Source organism: Drosophila hydei, unplaced genomic scaffold (assembly GCF_003285905.1).
Source record: "Drosophila hydei strain 15085-1641.00,03,60 unplaced genomic scaffold, DhydRS2 tig00000290-arrow-arrow-pilon, whole genome shotgun sequence".
NCBI lineage: Eukaryota > Metazoa > Arthropoda > Insecta > Diptera > Drosophilidae > Drosophila > Drosophila hydei.
The window spans coordinates 691800-705785 of record NW_022045704.1 but is presented as its reverse complement, the minus strand read 5'-3'; the positions used below and the strand labels follow the sequence as shown (position 1 = coordinate 705785).

The 13986-nt window shown below is 36.3% G+C and overlaps 1 protein-coding gene across 5 annotated transcripts in view; it reads left to right on the top strand.

Moving 5' to 3' along the window:
* Positions 1-13509, top strand: part of LOC111605475 (elongation of very long chain fatty acids protein AAEL008004) — a 31989-nt gene extending 18480 nt beyond the window's left edge. For 2 of the 5 annotated variants that reach the window (XM_023324007.2, XM_023324005.2), the window contains exons 3-11: positions 4459-4646; positions 7954-8036; positions 8908-9015; positions 10243-10326; positions 11326-11382; positions 11443-11548; positions 11617-11753; positions 11830-11985; positions 12877-13233. In XM_023324007.2, the coding sequence (XP_023179775.2) occupies positions 4589-4646; positions 7954-8036; positions 8908-9015; positions 10243-10326; positions 11326-11382; positions 11443-11548; positions 11617-11753; positions 11830-11985; positions 12877-13233 (1146 nt within the window). In that variant the 5' untranslated portion in view covers positions 4459-4588. Of the gene's footprint in view, positions 1-4458; positions 4647-7953; positions 8037-8907; positions 9016-9329; positions 9411-10242; positions 10327-11325; positions 11383-11442; positions 11549-11616; positions 11754-11829; positions 11986-12876 lie in introns of all 5 variants that reach the window. The other 3 variants (XM_023324009.2, XM_023324006.2, XM_023324008.2) reach the window with 3 other exon arrangements.
* Positions 13510-13986: the final 477 nt, after the last annotated feature.

The window sequence follows — 13986 nt, the reverse complement described above, 5'->3', positions numbered from 1 at the left end:
AATTGTCCCCATTGTTCACAGTTTAGGCCCAGTCAAGCATTCACTAACAATATTTCAATTCATATTTCGTAATTTCGTTGTTTTCGTTAAAGTGAAATTAAATGTTGTCCGCTTGATGCGTGTCGGTCACTATATTTGACTGATTCGATCGTATGCAAATTAATAATTAAATTCGCATCAGATTATTTAACAATCGTCGACGCTAATTTGACACACATTTTTAATAATTTATTTGGTAGATTAACGGTTCGTATACATAATATAGTTATTGAACCGTTCAAAGCTGTCGTTGAACTTCCGTAGAAATCAATTCACAATACTTAATGCCTGCTTAATTTTTACCCTTTAAACTTTGAGTGTATCGAAACGATATATTCATAAACCTAAAGAAACTCCACATGATGTGCTTTGATCATAAATATTTTGTTTATAAAATATATAAATAAAATATCAAATATAAAATTGAGTAGTTTCGTTGCAGAACTTGGATTTTTTCTATATTCATCACAGGGTAGCTCATAGTTGTGCCTTTCGTCGTTTCGATGTCCAAAACAAATGTCGAATTTTAATCAGTTTCTAACCAGTTTTTTGTTTAGTTATCTTGCACTGATGCGAAAAGCACTCCATTGTCGTATTGTTTTTATGGTTATTGTCGGCTGTCAGCGTCTGTCTGATCTACAAATGTCGCAATAAATCGAAATTAAAGTGGCTCGAATAAATCTCGGGTTAACAGTTTGGCCTAAACACATACGTAAACAGCTTTAGCGTAAATAGCGCATAAACCTTCGCCTAATTGCCGCTAAGATGCCCTCTATGCCTTAGATAGGGCCAATATGTATCTCATGGATGCACGTGACCAGTGCTCAGGGCTAACTGCAAGAGATGGACAAATATATTTAATTACCATTCGCAGTTGCTTCTTAGCCAAACACTTCAGATAATTGCAAGTGTAGGCCAAACAACCTTTGGCTGGGCCTCCATTCATTGACCCGGCCCGTCGAGCACTGTCAACACTTGGCCAAACAGACACACACATGCACATGCACACGCACACATATATGAAAATCAATAGGAAATTGAAAACGCGAGCTGCTTAACCAACCACCAGGCAACCAACAACCACCCCCAACCAATGCCTAACTCGAAATGCACGTGACACCTTTCGCTGGGCAAGAATTGAGGCGAGGCCCAGCCCCTCAGACATAATCACAAACACATGCACACACACACAGACACTGCTTACTCACTGACATAATACGAGCAGCCGCAAAAAACAACTACAACCACAATTACGACGAGGCACGCGTCTTTTAGGCGTCATTCATGGCGTGTTGGTTGCACATTAAACGCGTTTTTCATCATGAACGTTTTGGCTTTAGCCTTTTTGTAGCGCTGGCCGCAAGTGCTGGGTTAAGTTTAGAGTAACAAAAAAAAGCTAGTTAAAGCAGGCTAGGAAAAGGCTATATTTTGAGAGATAAAACTAAATGCAGATTAGGCATATTGCAGATATTATCTACTCAATTATATTATTATTATAGTCTTATTTTTTATGGCAATTTATACATAATGTTTTTTACAACTTTATAGCAGTTTAATTTTATTTTTCAAAATTAATTTTATAAAATTTAAAGCATGAAATTTTTGTAAAAATTAATCTATAAATTTTGAATATAAAACAGTGTTCAAAAATTATGTATAAATATATAGTAAATAAAATATGCCATAAAAACTTTACTTTTATCTATTTATAATTGTTTTGCCTCTAATAACTGTTGATTAAATAGTTAATTAATTTTATTCATATTAAAACTTACACAGACATAAAAAAGCTAGTTTTAGCGAGAAATAAAGCTGAGCATGCCGCTCTGTGTGTGTGAGTCATGGCAATACGAATCCAGGCGGTTGCCCATTGCCCGATTTTCATTCAAGAAATTTGCTGAGCGACTGTGCGCAAAAGCGGCCCAGAAAGAGCGACCAAAGAGAAACCCTAGCAAGGAGGGCTAAGGTTTTTCAAAGTGGGCTCAGTGGGGGGCGTGTTGGATTGGCAAAGAGTCGTCATCACGTGATTGTGTGCGTTTCTGTGTGTGTGTGTGACAACGTGGCGCCGGTTAAGCGGCATGTTGCTGTCTGAATTCGGCGCCCTGGAAACTGAATTCATAGCGGGCTCGGTTTCAACTTCGGGCTTGGGGCTTTGGGGTTCGCTAGTGCTGGTTGTTTTTATTTCGTTGTTATTTTACTTTTCTTTTTTTTTTTTTTGGGTGTCGCTTTACAAGCTCGTGTGCATTGTTGCTTCATGGTTTGGCTTTTGTGTGGGCTTACATGGAGCACGCTGTGAAATCAGGTCAATGAAATAGCAATATTTGGCACGGCTTTAAAGCGTCGCTGGCATCGCATTTCGTTTGGCGCTTCTTCTGGCTGGGCGAAGGTGAGCCTGAGCCATAGTAGGTCGCCTCGCCTCCTCCTACTTCTCGCTGGCATGTGGTGTCAGACGTTGCGCTTGCAAATCAGGCAAAGCCATTGCCACCCACCCAAAGCTTATAGACAAAGACACAAGAAAACCAAAATCAACACTAACTGTATACAATGCTGTTGTTGTTGTTGTTCTTGTTGCTGTTGTTGCTCTGTTGACAGCATTTTCCGCTGCACGTCTTCAGCTCTATTTATACTCTGTGTATATTTCTATTATCCGCTTTTGTCCTCTGACTTTGAATTTATTTGTCTTTAGCTGGCAATGGCTTAGTTTATTGCTGGGGACGTGCAACACGTACGGCTCGATAATTGGCTACGAGGCATTAGCACGCTTTGACCAATTCATTAAAACTGAAGTCGAGGTATTTAATTTTTGAAAACGTTTGCAAGTAGCAAAATAATTATTTTTTCTTTTATCACAATCAATTTTAGTTGCTGTCAGTTGCAAAACTGAACTGTTAGAAATTTACACTAGTTTCGGCAAATACACAAAGAAAATTCCGAATTTGAAGCGAAATTCTGTTCAGCTAACTACAAATTATTAAAGTGTAATTTATTAGAGATTCCTCATAGGAATTACCCGAAGTTTGTTGTGTAGGCTCGTCATTATGCAACGATGCTAATCAATAGGATTTCTTCAATAATAAATGCCAGAAATAGATGCATGAATCAATAATATATTATGATGAAATTTTTCTGAGTGTAATTGCCTTAACAAGCTGCGACTGCTATTTTTACATCCGCCGGACCCAGACTCGGGCCCAGTGGTTCACTCACCCAGCCGCAATGAGGTAAGCAATTAGACACAAGACAGAGAGCGATTCCTTTGAGCGGAATATTATTTAATATTTACAGTGGCACGCGGCGTATGAGTAATGCTTGGACATGCGTGTGTGTAAATGACGTCAACAATTGCTATTCATTTGGGTGTAGTTAATTATTTATTTATGCAGAGGCCTGTCAATTGTACTAACTTGGCTCTTGTTTCGGGCCAGATTTGTATAAATTGCTATGCCAAGTGCGTCTGCAGGGCTCTGTGCTGAGGCTATGAAAATGCGCTGTCAGCAGCTGCGGCGGTTGCACTTTTTGTGTGCTGCCAAAATATTTGTTTGCACTGAGCCAATAGCAAAGCTCAGTATGCCTGTATGAGTGTGTGTGTGTGTGTGCATGCGTTTGCTTTTGTATTTGCTTAGTCAGTAACTTTGTCTGTCCTTGAACTTTGCTTGCACTTTAGCACAAACATCCTATATTACCGAATAACATTTATAGAGTGCAAGGTTCACTTCACTTTGCTTCATTATTTAGTCAAAGTCTTTAGACAACAATTTTGTAGCTGAGTATTTATTACTATTTCCTTCTTAAATATGTTTGCCTAGTCGGCTGAGAAAGTAATATATTTTGGGTGGCTAGTTTCAATAAAATAATACAAAAATATGTTTATCGATCTAAGCTTATCTATATTGATATGCGCTCGATTAGGGCCCATATCGTATCTTCTGTTTGAGCTCAAAGTCTACGCTTATCGTTCGATTCGCCGCAAGCCAAAAGACCAAAACGAGAACATCAAATTATAAACAACATGTAAATATGCCGCTTAAATGCTGACTGGCAGTTTTATGTATATATAAGTATGTATTATATATATATGTTTTATTCATCTTTTTTTTAAACTCTTAGTTTATTAACCTCATTTTATTGCTATTCGTTGTTGGGCTGGCTGTCAGCCGCTCTTTTATATATATATATATATATAAAAGATATATGTATATATATATATATATATATATATATATATATATACATATATATTATTTATTTAGTTTATTTATCGCAATAATTAGTGAGCTTTTTCCTCTATTAAATGGTCGCCTAGAATTATAAATATAAAGCATAATTTATATCTATATAAACTCATGTTTACTATATATATATATACATCTAGATTTTACATAATTTTAATTTTTATTTTATTTGGTTTTTTCATTGCAGCTCGACAACTTTCGCATTGCACTAGATGCATTGAACTACTCGGAACGAACCACCAATAACAACAAGAACAACACGCAGCACACAGTCACACACACTCACACACACACAATCTCACACACACAGCAACAAAATGGCCTTAATTATGAAATACATCGAGAGCATAAACAGATATATGGACTCACATAGTGGTAAGTTGTGCCAGCCACTAGACACGGCTAACACTTACATATCTCTGTATATTTATGTGATATGTATGTATATACATATATATTTATATATGTATATATATACACATGTTTAAGCACGCTAATTTGTGTAACCTTGATGTTTCGTATTTGTTGTTATTTTTGTTTTCTGTTTGTTGATGTGCTCGCTGCTCTTCTTTCTGACATTTCTCTGCAAAACGGCAAAGGTTTAGCAAATGATTGAGTAATTTTTGACACCAGCTCACTAATTGCCCCAAACAGAGAGCGGCCCAGGTCCAGGCCAAGCCACAGCGACTGATAATGAGAATTTCAATGTCAGCAAGCGTCTTGGCTAATATCAAATACAGCAGGAAGCTGCCTCTCTCTTTCTCTCTCTCGTAATCGGCATCCTTTATCAAACTAGGTATATATGTATAGACATACTCTCTCTATTTACATTATATATTATGCATGCCCGCTAAGCCTCTCGCCTTTTAGCAATTTCGACGCGCTAAAATTATGTTTCAACATGACATGGATACGTACTCACATACAGCAGATATACTTTATATACATATATATAGCTACCATAGCTGCTAGTTGTTTGACTGTGCGTGTCAGCATTTTTTGGGAGAGACAGACAGAGAGAGAGAGTTTGCTTTGGTTTGGCTTGGTTATTTTAAGGGCGAACGTATAATATGTCTTATTTGCGTTATATCGGAAGTAAAGTAGCCATCAAATGGCGCCACTCTAACAGAACACGCATACGTATATAATTATTATACCATACTCTGTTTACAGATTGTTTTTTCTTTTGCAAATATGAAATTAAAGAAGCATAAGACGTGCTATGGGTTGAGAGGCAACGATTAGTAACTGTGCAGAGCTTAGTTTTTGATCATAAAATGTTGCTGCAATTGAAATGTTGTTAACATTTTAGTTACATATAAGACAGCTTATCATGCCTAGTTTGGATGTATTGAGTAATTGAAGTGTTTGTTTAGCTCTTATGAAAACAATATATTTTCTAGTTAAATTTAGAAGGTTTAGTAAAGCAATGTTTTGAAACTGCTTAGTCTAATTGCTAAAAAGAGTTAATAAAACTATTTGCTAACAAGATTTTGAGTCAAAGGATCTGACGTAAATTTCCATAGATGTTGACAGACAGGAAGATATAGAATATGTTGAAGTAATATCAAGAGTGTGATATATACAATATATGTAGCTGAAGGTATAATAGATAGTTGGAGAGATGGATAGATAGATAAATGCATGGATAGATGGATAGATAGATAGAATGAAATATAGATCGATAAATAGAAAGATAGATAGATCGATTATATAGATATAAAGATAGATAAATAGATAGAAATATAGATAGATAGATAGATAGATAGCTAGATAGATAGATAGATACATAGATCGATAGATAGATAGATAGATAGATCGATAGATAGATAGATAGATAGATAGATAGATAGATAGATAGATAGATAGATACATAGATCGATAGATAGATAGATAGATAGATAGATAGATAGATAGATAGATAGATAGATAGATCGATAGATAGATAGATAGATAGATAGATAGATAGATAGATAGATAGATAGATAGATAGATAGATAGATAGATAGATAGATAGATAGATAGATAGATAGATAGATAGATAGATAGATAGATAGATAGATAGATAGATAGATAGATAGATAGATAGATAGATAGATAGATAGATAGATAGATAGATAGATAGATAGATAGATAGATAGATGGATATATAGATTTGATAGATAGATACATAGATCGATATATAGATAGAAAGATAGATAGATAGATAGATAGATAGATTAGATATATATATTTTACTGATATATAGATACAAAGATAGCTAGATAGAACATCTAGCTCTATCTAAGCATGTGAAATCTTGTGTGAAAATATGCAAAAACAAATAAACTTTCCTATTCCTTGTTCATTCACCTTAGAAATTTTAGTTATTTCAAGCAAATTTTCAATGATTCTGAGCTTGAAAGAAGAAATTGAAGAAAATTGACTTGGCAAATTTATTTGAACAATATATAATTGCATAAAGCCTAAATCAATGCAATTTACGATTATCAAAAATATATGATCAACTTTGAAGTATTTCTTTAATTGAAATAAAGAAAGATTACTTAAAATAATTCTAAAAATTCCATGAATCGATTGAAAAACTTGAACTTGTAGAGCATTTGCTCACGTAGACTTGAGACATTCCCACAGCCAGACAAAACTTATCTGATGTTCAGACACAGCTGAAGTTGCTTTGAGAGAGCTCGTGTTTGATGATTAGCTAATGTGATAACCACACGAGTTACTCTATCTTTTCGCAATCCATTTCGGCAACAATCTCACTTGGCACATTTGTTCAATCCAGTTCGTTTGCCTCAATTAATATTCGTTTATTAATTTTTTGGTTTTTTGTTTTTGTTTAAACTTTTTCTTTATGATTTGTTAATCTGCGTCAGGGGCCGATGTTCAATTTCTCATACATTTATCATCTATCTATTTTGCTTTGATTGTTTTTTTTCTGGTGTATATTGAAATATTTGCTTACGAATATATTTAATTATTATTATTGATTTATTTATTTTGTCTTCTCTTTGCCTCTGCTGCTTGGGTAATCGAAATTCGCGTGATTATTCGTCTGGTTGCATAAGTTATTCATGAGTTAAACAGCCAAGCTAAGTTTACGCATTTTTATGACAATTATCGCCGCTGAACTGAATGCCAAATGAAGCGAATGAAGAAATTCCTAAAGCCAAAGAAAAATATAAATATATTATTAAAAATATTAAGTAAATAGATGGTTAAACTTAAAGTGTACCTGTCATTGTCCGTCGAGCAGGATGTGCTGCATCATTATCATTATCATTATCATTATCATTAGCTTGCTTAATGATTGTCTCTGTGACATTGTCTCGCCACAAATCAGGGCCAATGCCCAATGCCCAATGCTAATGATGCTCCCATGATAACGCTTGCTTTGCTATCTAATAGAGATACTAACTAACTGGCTTTACGAACATGTAACTGCTGTTTCACACATACGTGTGACTAATACAGGTAGATATCGACAGCAGCAGCAACAGACACTACAGAAACAACATTGACATTGGCTGCTGTTCGCTTTGAAGTTAGGCAAACTCTCTCAAATTAGTTTGCTATAAAAGTTTAGGCTAATGAAATGGTATTAAAATAACTAAAAGTCTATCAAGCTTTACTTCTATCACATGATTCTCAACTGCTTATCTGCTTTCTTTTTGCCCAGATTCAAGGACAAAGGATTGGCCTATGATGTCGTCACCCTTCCCCACACTGGCCGTCTGCCTCACATACGTCTACCTGGTTAAGGTAAGTCGCCGCACCTGCCACTGGCCACAACAGGTGTTTTGTGGCTTTATGGCCGCTTGATTTGACCACTTAATAAACAGATTTGGGTCATATAGCCGAGCAGCCGCCACTCCAGCATAATCTCAAGTGTTATTACCATGCGGAAAACACACACACAGCGTGGGCGTGTACCCACTGATAGTGTCTACGCTTTTCGTTTTTTGTGTTCGTTTTTTCGGGTTGAGCAAGTGATATTTATGATTCAGTTAAATAGCAAGGCGAAAAAAATTTCTAATCATAAGGCATTTTTATATTAGTCCAACTTAATCAACAAGTTGATAAGGCAGACAGTACAGTGACTCAAGCTAGTAGTATTGGACTACGATATATAATAGAAGTTAGATTATATACAATTTTATAGAAATTCACAGAAAATGCACCTAAAAAATAGGCCCAAAGTTGATTAGATCGAATGGAATTGATACTGAGTTGAGGCTGAAGAACTCTAAATGAAATTTCTTATATTATAAATTATAAATTTTATAAATATATAAATGTTATATATCTATAATCTAGATTAGTAGTCTAGTCTAGTCTTTACGTCTTTGGGTATAGACAGTAGCTTATCGGTTCAAGTTATAGTCTATAGCTTATCGCAGTCTTTCCAAAAAGGAAACGTTTCTTAGCAATCAATCATTAAGGCATTTCAAATTTTTATTAAAAATATGGCTAGGAAAGTTCAGCTTTAAAGAGCTTTATCTATATGTGAACAAAACCTTATCAATAGCTGACCCATATATATAATATATAGCTTGAAATCATATATTTAGTTATTATATAACTCAACTCTCTGAATCGCCTTGCCTAATCAGCTTCTTCTTCCACTTCTCAGGTGCTTGGTCCACGATTAATGGAGAATCGAAAGCCGTTACATCTACAGAACATGCTGGTCATGTATAATGCGTTACAGGTTGTATTTAGTGCGTGGCTCTTCTATGAGGTAAGTGTTAGCTTACAAGCATCCACTCCCAACATATCATCATCAACAACAACAACAACAACACCACCAAACAACAATAACAACTTTATCGCTGGCGTCGTCGTCGTTTTGGCTGCTTGCTTAACTGGCCTGAAAAGCGTTTAAATGACAATCAACTTGCAACTGGCAACTGGCAACTTGCAACTGGCAACTTGCAACTGGCAACTTGCAACTGGCAACTGCTGCTGCTGCTTTTAATGTTCACTTTATTTTATGTTTTTCTTACGTTCTCTGTTTCTCATTTTTCTTTTGGCATTAATCTGATTTTGTTTTAGTGTTTAATGGGCGGCTGGTGGGGTTCGTACAGCTTCCGCTGTCAGCCAGTGGACTATAGCGATAGTGCCACATCTAGGAGAGTAAGTGTCTCGTCTATAACTATAACATACCGTGTCTGCAGTAGGAAATGCCCCTCTCAGTGTCTAGTGAAAGTGAAAAGTCTAGGGAAACTATTGCGGCCATTTCGCTGGCAGCCATCCAGAGTGCCCAGTCTAGCTCAAGAACGCATACTTAATGAAATATCTGTAGCTATATAAATGGATTTAATACTTCACATATTATTTATTTTTGGTATGCAATCGCTTCTGACTCAGTCATATATCAAATAATTTTAACCAGCATTGCTTTATATTTTCAACATATATATATATTTATTATTATTTTCTTATTATTTTTTCTTAATTTATAATCACATTTAATTAGCTTTTTAATAACTGCGCCGCGTAAAACAATACCAAGCGAGACGTGCAAAGAGCGTAGCTGGTTTCTAATTAGTGCCCTTAAATATATAAGCATACATATGCATTTCTATATACATGTTTTGTATATAAGATTATGGTAACAAAAAAAAAATCGCTTTAAATAATTTTGCTGCTTACTTTAATTAATATCATTTAAACGCTGTCTACTAACCGAATATGCAAAAATGTGCACCTATGTGTATGTGTGTGTGTGTATGTGTAAATATCAATGTGTGTTCGTGTATATGTGTGTGTGCCATGCCTAATTTTTTACAGCTCATCAATTGGAAGCCGCTAAAATGCCAAAACGCCAACGCAAACCGATGCCAGCAAAAAAAAAAAACAAAAACAAAAAACCTTCATAAATCACAAAAAAATATATGAAAAAATCAAACATAAAAACAAATTCGATATATGAAAAAAAAAACAAAACAAAACTCTACATTTGCAGATAGGAGTTTCCGGTTGGCTAACAGGACATTATAGCTTCCGATGTCAGCCAGTTGACTATAGTAATAATCCTAGAACGTTAAGGGTATGTGTTAAACTGGCAAACAGACGTTGAATAACGATATCGATTAGCCTCTAGTGATAACGATAAATTAGTCGATAAGAATTCTATTGGTGCGCTTCATAATGGTGTGCGAGCATGCGAGTGTGTGTGGGTGTGTACTTGAATATTGGTTCTGGGCTGATAATATAAACAAACCTAGATACTTACCATATATATTAGTATATATATACATATATTATATCAATTCTTTATGCTAACGGCTGTTGGTTTCACACATCCGATAATAAAACGCACCTAAGCAATAACCTAACTATATAACATATATAACAACAATAAATAGATCCTAATCTAGATCGGAGCATGTGTATGCCGAATGCATAACTCTCAGTACCCTAAAACTGTGTCACTAAACAGATCGATATCTATCGATATCGATATCGATGTCCATATATCTCTTACAGAATGTAGAAAACTCTGGACCCCATACAAAACACCCCTCCATCCAACTGGAAACTGTATACAACTCTCTCCCTCTCTTTCTCTCTCTCAACCCTATGCAACCATGAAAATATATACCTTAAAAACTCTATTATCAATGGCCAGGAAACTGATTTCTTAAAATTTTCTCAAAACCGTTAATCAATTAATTGAATGTCTATACCCCCAACTCTTTACTATATCTCTTGAACTATCTGCTGCATTTTGACAATTAATATAATTATTAAAGCGTGTGCATGAATGTTTGAATTGAATTGAATTGAATTGAATTGAATTACAAAATAATTTGATTATGATTTAAAAATAATAAATTTAAATTGAGTGTGAGTGAAGGAAGAAAAGCAACGGCAATGCCGTGCTTAATGTATACCCTAACCAACACAATCAAAGTGTTTCGTTTGTGAAACATGCTCAAGTTGGGGTATTCAAAAGGCTGTGTGAGTTGGTTAAATTAACATTTTCGCCTGCTCAAAGACTTTGCTAATGAAATCTTAAATATTTTCTCTGTGCCGCCTCACTCAGATGGTTCATGCGTGCTGGTGGTATTACTTTTCAAAGTTCACAGAGTTCATGGATACGGTAAGTGTGACCCTGTTCACCATATGGATCCCATTCACAATAGCTGATTCTCGATTGCAGATTTTCTTCGTGCTGCGCAAGAAGACGAGCCAGGTAACAACGCTGCATGTGATCCATCACGGCTGCATGCCCATGTCGGTGTGGTTTGGCGTTAAGTTCACTCCAGGTGCGTTTGCTAAATGCGATCAACTGTCCTGTTAGATACCCTATAACGTGTACGCTTGCTATATTCAGGTGGCCACAGCACATTCTTCGGCCTGCTCAACACATTCGTTCACATTGTGATGTATACGTACTACATGTTCTCGGCCATGGGTCCACAATACCAGAAGTATCTCTGGTGGAAGAAGTACCTGACAACGCTGCAAATGGCAAGTGGATTAACAACGAGATTATTCTGAAATAAAACATTTTGCTAAATCTATGATTTGTATTCGCGTGGCGCAGGTTCAGTTCATTCTTATCATGGTGCACGCCTTCCAATTGCTCTTTATTGACTGCAATTACCCGAAGGCCTTCGTCTGGTGGATAGGCATGCATGCTGTTATGTTCTTCTTCCTGTTCAACGAGTTCTACAAGGCAGCCTACAAAAACCGCCTAATGGTAAGTGCCGCAACACCCTCTCAACTGCAAACAAAAGCCATTCCCTCCCGGAAATGAGAGCATTTTGAGGTGCAACAGCTTCTCACGTCGCCCATTATGATAATTATCGGGCATCTAGGCGCACAGTTGAAAGGCCTAACTGCGGCCTAGTGGCCATGGCTTCCCACGTTGCTTGAAAGCCATTTAAAGCCACACAAAGTGACATAAACATAAAATGCGTTCGCATCGCTCGTATTCCAGATTCCGGATTTGAGAGTTCATGAAAACGAAAACCGTGCGAACGCTTATATCATACACGATTACATCCGATCTCTGCTTGTTGCAGACGCCTATTGCAAACATATCTCTCTGTGGTCTAAATTCATTAACGAAATTTCGTCAAGTAGGTCTCGGGGGAATCGGGTTTACGTTTAAGTCCGCTTTGTCCAACACAAAAGCGCCAAAAATGTTGTCGCTTAATGATCTTTCACGTTCATTGGGCCAACGTTGATGTCGACCGCGACAGCGACTGCGGCAGCGACAGCGACGTTGGCGGCGACCCACAGCATCCATTGAGCAGCGCGCAAGTGAAAGTTGAATGAAAAAAAAAAACAAGGCAAAATACGAATGAAAAAGCAAAAAAAAAATAAAAAATAAAAATATAAATAAAAATAATAAACAAACGCTGACAAAGCGTCTCAGCTGATTGCATAATATGTATTTCTGCTTTTTTTGTGGGGCACACACACACAGAGAGAGAAGCATAAACAAGAGAAAAACCAAATAATGAAATATAATAAATTAAAATATATGTGTAATCGCGCGTCGCATGCGCAATATTATATCAATCATACGCACCGTGGGCTCAGAGCTAAAATTTCCTTTTCTTTCTGTTCACACGCGTTTTTGCAGAAGAAGAACGCAGCGCTGGCCAATGGACATGCAAAGCCGAACGGCTACTGCAAGAGCATCAATGCCCACGACGATCTGTTCATGCCACAAACGACGACGACAGCAGCAGCAGCGTCGTCAACGGCCAAGGCCAATGGCAATGGCAATGCGACGCTCAGCAACGGCCATGCGAATGGCCTGAAGAACGGCTATAAGACGCTGGCCAACGGCAATGCGGCGACGTCCTTGACCAATGGCAGCGCGCACAAGTCGAACGGTCTCCTGCTCGCTAATGGCTATGGCAACGGCAATGGCTATGCCACCCAGCTGCTGGACGATGTCGCCCAGGAGCTGACACACCGGAAGACACAGAAATAATATCGGGATAATGCGGGTCGGCGCCAACATAGAGCTTAGAGATGGTTAAACAAAAAGCACAGCCAAGCGCCAGGAGCAGCAATACATGCTCCAACAGTCATAAGCACACACACACACACATCCACCCACACACACACACATACACTTGAACAGCATTCATTTACATCCACATAAGCAAATTACATACAAGTTTCGGATATTGTATTGACATTGAAAGAAGAAGAAAGTGAAACACACTAGGGGCATATTGTTATTGGTACTAATTATTATTAAACAATTAATTAATAATAATTGAAATGCATAATAATAATAATAATGTTTGTTTTTACAGCGAGCATTCGCTCTACATACTACAATCTGATGCATACATATTCTTTTTTATATGTGTGCGCGTATGTGTATATATATAGCGTATGTGCGCATGTATAATGCATCATATATATACATATATATATATATATATATAAAATACATTTTTGTTGCTTTTTTCTCTTTTTAACTACTTTAGTTGTACAAAGCTTTGTATAGAAAACAAAAAAATACAAAAAAACAAAGAAAACAATTTATAAATTGAGCCTAATGCTTTATTTAACTAAATTGTATGTGAGCATGGAATTAATCTATGTATTTAAGCATAGAATTTAATTTATATACATACTTATATATATATATAAACTATATATATATACCTAAAAAGTAAATGGCAAAAAAATTAAGTTGGTTCAAACGAGTTTTGTAAATGTATAAAGAAAA